The sequence below is a fragment of the Loxodonta africana genome, chromosome 18 (assembly GCF_030014295.1).
Source record: "Loxodonta africana isolate mLoxAfr1 chromosome 18, mLoxAfr1.hap2, whole genome shotgun sequence".
Taxonomy (NCBI): Eukaryota; Metazoa; Chordata; class Mammalia; order Proboscidea; family Elephantidae; genus Loxodonta; species Loxodonta africana.
The window spans coordinates 70556304-70567544 of record NC_087359.1 but is presented as its reverse complement, the minus strand read 5'-3'; the positions used below and the strand labels follow the sequence as shown (position 1 = coordinate 70567544).

At 53.7% G+C, this 11241-nt stretch overlaps 2 protein-coding genes across 2 annotated transcripts; both read left to right on the top strand.

The window, feature by feature from the left end:
* The first annotated feature begins 82 nt into the window (after positions 1-82).
* TRAPPC1 (trafficking protein particle complex subunit 1) lies at positions 83-1823 on the top strand. The gene is made up of 5 exons (XM_003416906.4): positions 83-160; positions 270-368; positions 522-592; positions 991-1129; positions 1424-1823. The coding sequence occupies exons 2-5, from the start codon at positions 270-272 to the stop codon at positions 1550-1552; spliced, it is 438 nt and encodes a 145-aa protein (XP_003416954.1). The 5' UTR covers positions 83-160; the 3' UTR covers positions 1553-1823.
* Positions 1824-2803: 980 nt separating this feature from the next.
* On the top strand, positions 2804-9983 carry KCNAB3 (potassium voltage-gated channel subfamily A regulatory beta subunit 3). Its single transcript, XM_023556423.2, has 13 exons — positions 2804-3049; positions 4537-4580; positions 4671-4708; positions 4947-5026; positions 6584-6628; positions 6713-6757; positions 6929-6972; positions 7185-7271; positions 7548-7633; positions 7775-7895; positions 7981-8075; positions 8174-8572; positions 8855-9983. Exons 1-13 carry the CDS (start codon positions 2808-2810, stop codon positions 8930-8932), a joined length of 1404 nt encoding a protein of 467 aa, XP_023412191.2. The 5' UTR covers positions 2804-2807; the 3' UTR covers positions 8933-9983.
* The last annotated feature ends 1258 nt before the right edge of the window (positions 9984-11241 follow it).

Below are 11241 nucleotides of genomic sequence, written 5' to 3'. Positions count from 1 at the left end.
CGGGAGCCTAGGCGCGCGTGCGCGACTCCGGCGGCCACAGATTGGCTACATGGGGAATTGGGGCGGAGTTATTGCCCCGAAAAGGCCTCTGGAGGACCCGGCGGGGCGGGGCTCTGCCAAAACCGGAAGTGGCTAGTGACCTGATCTAGGAGCAATTCCGGTGAGTCCGGGGACTGGTCTTCCCTGGGTGGAGGGATCCCGAGCTGAGAGTTCTGGGACGATAGAGTGGGGACGGTCCCGGAGCGAGGCTCATACTCCCTGCCCTGCAGATGACGGTCCACAACCTGTACTTGTTTGACCGGAATGGAGTGTGTCTGCACTACAGCGAGTGGCACCGCAAGAAGCAAGCGGGGATCCCCAAGGAGGAGGTGACGCAGGGGTCCCGGCTCAGACCGAATGTCTTCGCATCTCCGAACTCATACAGTCCCAGCCCAGGCCCTCCTCTCCAGACCCCGGCCCATCCCCATCCCCGCCTCGTCTCCCTCAACAACCGAGAGCTAACCCTGCCCCTCTCCCTACAGGAGTACAAGCTGATGTACGGAATGCTCTTCTCTATCCGATCGTTTGTCAGCAAGATGTCCCCGCTGGACATGTACGCACAGCCGGAGGGGATGTCGAGAGAAGGAGGGCTAGCCTTGGGCATTTTGGAGTGGGGGAAACTTTCTGGAGGGAAAGGGGCATTGTTCTCCAGAAAGGGGAAGGGGACTTAGAGGCTGAGTCAGGGAAGGGAGTGCGGGAGCTGGCAGGAGTGGCGGTGGGGAAGGTCTGAAGGAACTGGGACTTAAAAGGAAGAGAGGTAGGGGAGGGGGCTCAATTGAGAGGCGAGGACGGGAAGTGTCTTTACTAAACCAATCTACAAACAGAGGTATCTTTACTAAACTAATCTCCTACAAATATAGATAGATGCGTATAGATGACCTTGAGGGGATCAGAAGTATCTCTTTGGGAGAGATTTACTCCCATTCCTTAAAATTCTCCTCATCTCTACAGGAAGGACGGCTTCCTGGCCTTCCAAACTAGCCGCTACAAACTGCATTACTACGAGACGCCCACTGGGATCAAGGTTGTCATGAATACTGACTTGGGCGTGGGACCCATCCGGGATGTCCTGCACCACATCTACAGTGCGGTCAGTGCTAGCCCCCGGGGACCCTCCCCAAAGCTCCTCAACAGCTATGGCCACTTAGAGCCCCCAAGACTCTCTCAGCGTTCCCTCTAACCCTATTGTATTATATCTCTATTGAAGTCAGAATTTTCTAGGGGGCTTTTAAGTCCTTAAACACTCCCACCATCAGTTTCTCCCCATTGAGGGCTTACCTCCCAAACCTTGAACCTTGTGCATTTACATGCCCACAGGTTATGCTAGGTTTGGGGTTGGAAACCAGTGTTCAAAGGCTGGCTCTAACACCCTCCCTCTCCATAGCTGTACGTGGAACTGGTGGTAAAGAATCCCCTATGCCCTTTGGGCCAAACTGTGCAAAGTGAGCTCTTCCGCTCCCGACTGGACTCCTACGTACGTTCTCTGCCCTTCTTTTCCGCCCGGGCTGGCTGATGGAAGCACCGGCTCACCCTGAGAAGAATCCATGACTGCCTGGGCACCTTTCTAAACTGTGCCACCTAAGGGCCCCACTGAAAGCCGCCCCCACCTCAGAACCCTCCAAGGGCAACAGCCTAAGCCTCTCTCTGGTGCCCTCCCCGATACCGGAAGGACGCCCATAGGAGCCCCTGCACCTGCAAACCAGGCCCTTTCTCCTGGAGAGTTTTTATCCCCTCCCTTCCTGACCCTGCAAGAGGCACAGAATAAATTTTTGTTACCCTCTCTAGCCTGAGTTTGTCATTTGAGCGGGCGGTCCCGGTCCATTCCACCCAGGAAGGCGGGAACGAGGGTGGCCACACCCAGTGAGGCCTGCAAAGAGGCTTTGCCACGGGTTTCTCAATAGCGGCACTAAAGACTTTTTAGGCTGGGTAATTCTCTGTTGGGGCGGGGTGGGTGGTGGGTGCTATTCTGTACATTGTAGGATTTTAGCAGCATCCCTAGCCTTCACTCACTATATACCAGTAACATCCTTCCAGTCAAGACGATCAAAAAGTTGAGCAAACCAAACCATTGCCGTCGAGTCCATTCCGACTCATAGCCGCCCTACGACGTCAGCAGACCCTGCCAAAAGTCCCCTGGGGAGCAAAATCGCTCTCAGTTGAGAACCACTGGGCTGGAGGAACACGGAGCTGCCTCGGGCGGCGGAGATGTGGGAACCACTCTCCGGGGTCCATGGCTTGCCTGCTCTGAGCCAATGGGAGTAGCGGCCAGCGCCTTCAGCAGGCGGGGCTTATGCTGATGAGCGGCAGGCTTGGCCGGGAGGCGGGCGGCCCTATGCAGATAAGAGGGCGGTGCCTGCATGTTGATGAGCTGGGCCCGCTGCCGACGCGGCTGGGAGCCTAGGAGGTCCCGCTGCGGTAGGGCAGAGGTGGCTCCCCTCTCAGGTCCCCCTCGTCTGCGGGTTCCTACTCTCCGAGGACCGCTCTCGACCTTCACCTCCACCCATTTCACCCCGTGCTTCCTGTCCCAGTGTCCCTGCACCCCAATATCCTGGCGCCCCCTGCGTTTACCCCCTCCCGCCGCAAACCCCGCGACCTCCAGCAGCCCGCCCCCGCGGGCCCGCTCCTGTCCCACTGCTCCCGCCGCAGCCCCCTCAGCCTTCTAGCTCTGCAGGGGTTCGCCCCACTGCGCCCCCGGGCGTCCGCCCTCGGGCTTCCCCGCCCCCAGCCCCCCGCCCCTCCCAGCCCCCTCCCCGCCCTGGCCAGCCGGCATGCAGGTGTCGATCGCGTGTACCGAGCAGAACCTTCGCAGCCGGAGCAGCGAGGACCGTCTGTGCGGGCCCCGGCCAGGCCCTGGGGGCGGTAATGGCGGGCCAGTCGGTGGGGGGCATTTGAATCCTCCGGGGGGAGAAGGGTCCCGCCCCAAGGCCCGAGCCACGCCGGTTCCCCGACCCCCAGCGCAGTCTGAGGCCCTCCGAGAGAGCACCGGCCGGAACACTGGCATGAAATACAGGTACGGGGGTGGCTGGGCAGTCCGCCCCATCCTCTTCCCAGACCCCTGAGGTTTCCTGGAATGGCCGCCAGGGCCCCCTCAAACTTCGCTAAGAAGATCTCGGTTCATTCCCACTCTTCCGCCCATCAGCGGCACTGTCTTACTTGGTCCCTCTCTTGATCTCCGTCGATACCCTTGAGTACAAGACAAGCCAGTTCACCAAGGTTGTTACCCCGAGGAGGGCAGAGGATGCATGCATCCCCAGGCTGCATCCCGCTCGGATCGAGTGTCCTTGGGTTGACGTCCTGGAGAGAGGAGGGAGAGGGAGGGAAATGGCTTCTCGCTCTGGCCTGTTCCGGCACCTGACCCAGATACTGCCCCCACCTGCCCCAAGGGATTCGTCTCCTACGACCTTTCTTGGGTGAGATGGGAGTGGTACTTGGGGCCTGGGGAAGGATAGACCACATCTCTCAACATCACGCTGAGGGTCCGAGTAGGGAAGGTGGACTGAAATGCAGCCGACTTTATCTCAGTGAACTGCTCTCAGAACTCGCAGCGGGGGCGGGGGGGGGGGGCCGCTAGGGAGTGAGCCATGGAGGTCCCTGGTCCGACCTGGCTTTGTCACCTGAGGAATCCAATCCCTTCCATGGGGCAGCCCTGATTGGGAAGATGACTAGGAGGGTTGGGGGCCTGGGAGGAGGAGGGGGTTTACTGGGTTGGAGTGACACTTCACAAGGTAGCGGAGGGAGCTGAAAGGGGAGGGGTAACTGGCCTTTCCTGCCACACTCCCCACCTGGGTCTCCTACTTTGCTAGGGTCTCCTGCCTTTTCTAGGAGCCCATCCTCCTGTTTACCTAGCTTACCTAGGGACCCTTGCCTCCCTGAGTGCCTGAACTTGACTTGGTTTACCCCTTCCACCTGGTGTCCACTCTTTAGCAGAGCACTCTCCATCTGAGTGTCTGTTCTTACAAACACACTCTAACTTGCCAGTCACATCCCTACCAGCCCCCCACTACACACATCCCAGCCATGACTCAAACATAGACAAGACCCCACCCAGAAGAGACACAAGGGGCAAACAAACCAGGCAGTCTATCTTAAATGTGCTAGGAGGGAACAGAAGCATTGGACAGAGCTCCAGGGGGGTGTTCATTTCTCTGTTCACTTGTTCCTTCAACAATATTCCCGGGAACTCTGCTGTGGCCATAGCACTGCCCAATCCTGTAGGCCCACTGGGTCTGCTTTCTTTGGATTGAGACGCTCTGAGGGCTTCTCGGTGTGGGAGGAAAGGAGCTGGGAACTGATAATATGGGTCCCTGGTGGCACAGTGGTTAAGCGCTACATCTACTAACCAAAACGTTGGCAGTTCAGATCCACCAGGTGCTCCTTGGAAACCCTATGGGAGAGTTCTACTCTGTCCTTTAGGGTCTCCATGAGTCAGAATCGACTCCATGGCAATGGGGCCCTAGCGGGGGCTCCACCCCTTCCTGCTTCTTCTGTGTCCTATAGGAACCTGGGAAAGTCTGGTCTCCGAGTATCCTGTCTTGGCCTGGGTGAGTTAGAGAGAAAAGACATTAAGGGGAGAGGGTATTCTTTCACAGCTGCCTCCCGCAGTTCTCACATGCCTCGCTTCTCTCCTGCAGGTACCTGGGTCACATTTGGTTCTCAGATCTCTGATGAGGTATAAGTGATGGGACCTAGGATCAGGGTGAGAGGGTGTGAGGGAACCAGAAAAAAAGGGGAAGTACACTTGGATAGGGGGTTGGACAATAAGCATGGGGAATGGTGAACCTCAGCCTGGAGGATGGGAAAGGGGAGACAATGTGGAGACCAGGGCTGGGGTTCAGTGGGGTAGAGTGCATTGAGGGATGTGATTGAGGGGCCAGTGGCTGAACTTTAACTCTTTCTCTTCTCCTCAGACAGCAGAGGATGTCCTGACAGTAGCCTATGAGCATGGCATAAACCTGTTTGACACCGCTGAAGTGTACGCAGCAGGAAAGTAAGGACGGAGTGAAAGAGCTAACTTACACTAGGGAGGTTGAGAAGACATCAGGGTTTTTTTGTTTTCCCTCCAAGGAACCCTGGGAATTCTGAGAACACTGAATTCCATCCTTCCAGCAGATGGGCCCCCCCCAAAGCATTATGGGAATTGTAGTCCCAATGCCAGTTTAGAGGCAATGCACATACTGTGCAGTCAAAATAAAATAAAACCAACACATATATCCTGGGCGTCAGTTATGTGCACTTATGTGAGAATTACAAAGCTGAATTTCCAAACATACCACACCACATCACCCACCGTGGCTTCACACAGGGAGTAGCTAAAATCTAGGATGACCTAGCCCTGCCTCTTCATCTGGCAAACACCTCTGCACATCTTCAAAACCTAGCTCAAATGTGAGTTCCTCCAAGAAGCCTTCACCCAACTCCCCAAAGTTGGTCACTGTCCCCTCCCATGAGCTCCCAAAGCACATCATACTGCCCTCTATTTGCTGCTCAACTGTGAGGCTCCTCCCTCCATGGAACATGTCATGCTCTTCCCCATGTCACCCTAAATGCTTACAAAGAGCCTAGCACAGAGCAGGTACTGCTTGTGGGACGAATCAACATGCTCTCAAAAAGTGCACAGTCTAAGTGGCTAAACAAGCAAGATAGGGAGATATGAAAGATTAAGCCACAGTAAAACATTTCAGAAACAGTTCACAATAACAAGTTAAGACTTATCACACAAAACCCATTGCCATCAAGTCAATTCCGACTCATAGCGATCCTACAGGACAGAGTAGAACTACCCCATAGGGTTTCCAAGGAGCAGCTGGTGGATTTGAACTGCTAACCTTTTGGTTAGCAGCTGAGCTCTTAACCACTGTGCCACCAGGGCTCCAAGACTTGTCACACCAAAAAAACCCACTGCCGTCAACTCCGACTCATAGTGACCCTACGAGTCACAAGGTAGCTCAAATTAAGTGCCAAAGAATTGTGTAGCCAATCAGCTATGGAAGCTGCCAAGAAGGACTGACCATAGACTTTGACAACCCGAGGCTATATCATGGATGAGGCAGAATCCAAGCTAAATTGGAGGATGGGTGAACTTCTCAGAGGCTCGAAGAAGGGGGAAAGCAACCTAGATGGTTGGAACCAGGCAAGGCAGTGTCCTCCCTGGCTCCACCACAGTTTTTCTCTCTCCCCTCATCCAATTATATCTTTTCAGCACCAGAACAGGGCTTGGTACATAGTTGTTGTTGTTAGGTGTCCTTGAGTCGATTCTGACCCATAGTGACTCTATGTACAACAGGACAAAACACTGCCAGTCCTATGCCATCCTCACAATTGTTGTAGATGCGTTATATTTGTTGAATGAATGAAAACTATACCCCTACACCCCTAGTTCTGGGAACTCCTCTTATTTAGTCCAAGATGGGCTGAGTGCTCAATGGATTCCTGGTTTACGTTTACTTTACAAGAGAAGAAATTATTTGAAAGGAAGGGTGAGAAGAAAGGGAGGGAACTGATTCACCGTGGAGGGGTTAGTGCCTCTGCATTGTCTTTCTTCCAGGGCTGAAAGAACCCTAGGCAACATCCTCAAGAGCAAAGGTTGGAGGTGAGATTGTGTTTGGGAGGGATACTGATACATGATCTTTCAAAAATCCTTTTCTTGCTGGTTCTCCCATTTCCTTTTTTTCAGGAGATCAAGCTATGTCATCGCCACCAAGATTTTTTGGGGAGGACAGTAAGTGACTGCCCCACTACAGCTGAGAAGACCTACAAAGAATATGTGAAGGTGTATGGGATGGGGCTGGGGCCAGCTGTTCCCTCCTGCCAGTGAGGGCCCGTACGGTCCCAGTTCCTCATGTCCCCAATCTTTGTCACACCTCATCTTTGTCTTAACCTCTTCCTGCAGGGCAGAAACGGAGAAAGGCTTGAGCCGCAAACACATCATTGAGGGTGAGAGTTAGGGGCTTGGAATCTGAAGTGGCTTGGTAATGAAAAGTCTGGGAGTGAAACCCAGAAGAGTTGGGAACATTCTCTGAGGCTCTGGATTGGAAACCCTGAATACGGGAGCTGGGGCTTAGGCAGCCATGGCAAGGGGTAAGGTCTGAATTCTCAGAAAACTAGGGCTGAGGTGCTTACCTTCCTCTACCCACTCCCAACCCCAGGCTTGCGAGGATCTCTGGAACGGCTCCAGCTGGGATATGTGGACATCATCTTCGCCAATTGCTCAGACCCCAACAGTCCCATGGAGGGTAAAAGCAATACCCCCAACCCTGACAGTCCTCCAAACTGATCGCTTCCTCCAAATGCTCAGCAGGAAGCCAGGCCCTACTAAGGAAGCCTGCCAAGCTCCACAGTGGAGGCTGAGATCCCAGGGCTCGGACAGGGAGGGAGGTGAAGAACAGATACCAACCTCTCTGACTCCACAGAGATGTCTGGGGTCTTGGCAAGGCAGGCAGAGCCTGCAGAACTGGAGCTCTGGATTCCACAGGTCTGACAGTGAGGCTTTTCCTCTCCCATGTGCCTAGAGATTGTGCGAGCCATGACATACGTCATTAACGAAGGCCTGGCCCTATACTGGGGGACATCCCGATGGGGGGCTGCAGAAATCATGGTGAGTGTGCCATCACCCCCCTCCCCCACAACCAGTCCCCACTTTTCACACAACCACTCCAATCCCCACTGTACTGGGGGAGGGGGTGGAAAGAAATAGAGGGAATGCTCTGACCCCTATCTCTTCCTCACCCCAACCCAGGAAGCCTACTCCATGGCCAGACAGTTCAATCTGATTCCTCCGGTGTGTGAACAAGCTGAGCACCACCTGTTTCAGAGGGAGAAGGTGGAGATGCAGCTGCCAGAGCTCTACCACAAGATTGGTTCGCAACTCCTTAGCCCTACCTTCCCCTCAGCCTCATTCTTGGCCTAGATTCCTTCCCCCACATCCAACCCTCTTCCTCTTAGGTGTTGGCTCTGTCACCTGGTCCCCTCTGGCCTGTGGCCTCATTACTAGCAAGTGTGATGGACGAGTCCCAGATAAATGTAGGGCTACCATCAAGGTGAGATCTGGGGGCTTAGGAAGGCAGGACTGGGCTGTCTGGGCTGCTCTATGTTTTCTGGGGAAACGGGTCTTTTGCTGACTCTCCTTGGCCTCCAGGGGTACCAGTGGCTCAAGGACAAAGTGCAGAGTGAGGATGGTGAGAAGCAACAAGGCAAAGTCATGGATCTTCTCCCCATTGCTCACCAGCTGGGCTGCACTGTGGCCCAGCTTGCTATTGGTGAGATGCCACCAGCCCTGCCTCCCCCCTCCCACCCCCCACAAGGGCCCTGTCTTCTCCTGAGATGTTCCCAAATCTACCCTAAGAGTGGTTTGCCCCTAGACAGGATCCTCTTCCTCAGAGATGCCTCTGAGGGCTTGGTGGTCGCTCCTCCCCATTGGTTGTCTCTTTTTCCTTCTCTGGCCCCAGCGTGGTGTCTCCGCGGTGAGGGTGTCAGCTCGGTCTTACTGGGGGTGTCCAGTGCAGAGCAGCTGATAGAACACTTGGGTGCCCTACAGGTAAGCTGGGGACTCGGGGGCAGAGTCCCTCTCTGCGCCCTCCCAAGGAGTCAGTGCCTCGCTGCCCAAGCCAGAATGGCCCTTTAAGGTCACCCACTCACTACAGGTCCTCACAGTGCAGGCGAGGTCTCAGGGCGACAAGGCGAGGCAGGGGCACTGCTGCGATTCTTTCTTCGGCCGTTGGCACAGCTGTGCTTCTACCCCTGGTCCTCGAACCCCATGCCCTTCTTCAGGGAGCGACCCAGCATGTACTGCTCTCTCTACCACCCCATTCTTCTCCAGGTGCTGAGCCAACTGACCCCGCAAACGGTGATGGAGATAGACGGGCTCTTGGGGAACAAACCACTTTCTACGAAATAGTCCGTCGGGAGCGCGGGGACCCAAACCCTAAGCCGCTGAGCCCTCCCAGGAACCGCTTCCTCGCTGCCGCTTCTCTCCAGCTCGGGATCCCTCCAAGCAGCGGCCAAGGCCAGGGAAACCCCGCCCGCCAAAGAGTCCCGGCTTCGAGTAGCGAGACGCATTAACAAAGCCATATCCTTCCGCAGTGGCGCTTGAGCAAGAAAGTAGTCCACCTGCCCCCTGCTGGCGGTCTTCTTAGGCCCACTTGCTAAACCCGGTCATGAGCTACTGGGCCTTTCCTTCTCTGCCACTTGGTCTTGCTCCCTTCTCTCTTCCACCTATCGCCAAGGCCCAGAAAAAAACCTCAAAAGTGACCCTCGAGATGTCATCAAGAGGGTAATAACCTAATAAGAAATGAGTTGTGACGTCACCTGGGACATAGGAAATGGGGTTCTTGCGTTTTTCGGAACAAAGGTAGCCAGGCTGGTCCTGGCAGGAAGTAAATGATGATCTTTGGGAATCCAGGACCCTGCTTCCCAGCCAGGAGGTGGAGAAGGGGGCTTAAAACTGGAACTAAATACTAATACATTGTTCTTGTGGGGAGGGGGGTAAGTATGGAGAATACAGTGACACAGCACTGACAAGGTAGAGGGAAATTTGATGGTAGAAGTGTAGCGTGGCCTGGCAAAAGTGGGCAGGATGGGGCTTGGAAAACTAAGTTGGGCTGTGCTTCACTGTAAATAGCTACAGCCTTTGGGTCACAGGCAGAGATGTGGGGCTGACACGAAAAGGTCTGGGGATAGACTTATGCCCTCAGCAAGACTTCCTGCGTGGTAGTGGAGAATTGCAGTCTTCCTCCTGGCAATAATCCTAAAGCAATAATGATGGCCCCTTTTCTGTAAGACTTCCCAGGGAACTGTAAATAAAATCTCAGCTTGATCCTCACAGTGTCTGAAGTTGCAGGGGCGTGGGGGACAGAGTCTCAGACTCAGATACCTGGCCCTCTACCCAGCTGGTGCAACAGTTGAGAGCTTAGCTGCTGACTGTAAGGTTAGCAGTTCAAACCCACCCAGTGGCTCAGTGGGAGAAAGACTTGGCAATCTGCTCCCATAAAGATTACAGCCTAGAAAACCCTATGGGGCAGCCCTGCTCTGTCACATGGGATCACAATGAGTTGGAATCGACTCAACAGCACAGCGCCTAACAACAATAACTACCCTCCTGGGATTAATAAATTCTTAATACCAGCTTTCTCTCCATTGTTCAGTTACCTCAGTGACCCAGGCATTGTGCTCCTAGTCATTACTCCCACCAAGGACCCAGATACCAGGCAGTCCAGGCCCCAGTTTCCTCCCTTCCCTCGGTTCCTACATTCTTCAGAACCCAGAAACGTGGTTTACTAGTTTTACTGCTCCTCTATGTGTAAGAAAAAAAAAAAAAACCTGTGGGGCCTCTGAGTGGTTCAACAGTTAACGCACTTGGCTGCTAACCAAAAGGTTGGCAGTTCCAGTCTACCCAGAGGTGCCTCAAAAGAAAGGCCTGGTGATCTACTGAAAAATCAGCCGTCGAAAATGCTGTGGAGCACAGTTCTACTCTGACACACATAGGGTCGCCAGGAGTCTGCATCAACTCCATGGCCATTGTCAACAACAACGTTACCCTTCTTCCTTACCTTGTACTTCTCACTTTTATCTCAACTGAGACCCACGGTTATGCCACGGAACTACCTGGGTGGTTTTTCTGGTGACTGGGTGGGAGGAGCTGCTCTGAGGTTGAGGCTTTGGAATTTGATGAAGAGGTCTATGGTTGAAGTGATACAGAGAGAGGGAAAGGAATTACAATTTTAAAGGAAAAACAGAAAGCAAGTAAAAGCTCAGGTGTAGGGTGGCAGAGAGGCAGAATCACAAGGGGCTTTTTCAGACATCGCCCTTGTTCTTCCTCAAAGAACTTGAATTTCCCTGGGTCAAGTAAGTTACAATCTTTAAAGATCTCGACACAGCAGAGGATAAGCTTCTCTGCCTTCCTTAATTACACCCTCACCATCTCCCTTCTACCCATCCTCACGCTTCCTTGATCCCCAAGCTGGAAGGGCAGAGTAAAACCATTTCAAAAAGAGAAAAGTCAGCAGCATGCCATTTACTAGATTAGCAACCAACAGGACCAACCAATGAGAACTTGCATCCACCATTATCATCTCCCACTTATTTAGAAAACTGGAGGAAACGAAGAAGTACGATGTATGACTAAACTATGATTAGTTATTCAGTAACAAACATATGAGAATTTATCAACTGAAAATAGTGTTGCCCTTAAGTAGTCACCCTGAAGGG

Coding starts and splice junctions, on each gene's coding strand:
- TRAPPC1 (XM_003416906.4), top strand. CDS start 270: ATGACGGTCCACAACCTGTACTTGTTTGACCGGAATGGAGTGTGTCTG. Junction 593..990: donor AAGATGTCCCCGCTGGACAT/GTACGCACAGCC, acceptor TCATCTCTACAG/GAAGGACGGCTTCCTGGCCT. Junction 1,130..1,423: donor TGCACCACATCTACAGTGCG/GTCAGTGCTAGC, acceptor CCCTCTCCATAG/CTGTACGTGGAACTGGTGGT.
- KCNAB3 (XM_023556423.2), top strand. CDS start 2,808: ATGCAGGTGTCGATCGCGTGTACCGAGCAGAACCTTCGCAGCCGGAGC. Junction 5,027..6,583: donor GAAGTGTACGCAGCAGGAAA/GTAAGGACGGAG, acceptor TCTTTCTTCCAG/GGCTGAAAGAACCCTAGGCA. Junction 8,076..8,173: donor AATGTAGGGCTACCATCAAG/GTGAGATCTGGG, acceptor CTTGGCCTCCAG/GGGTACCAGTGGCTCAAGGA.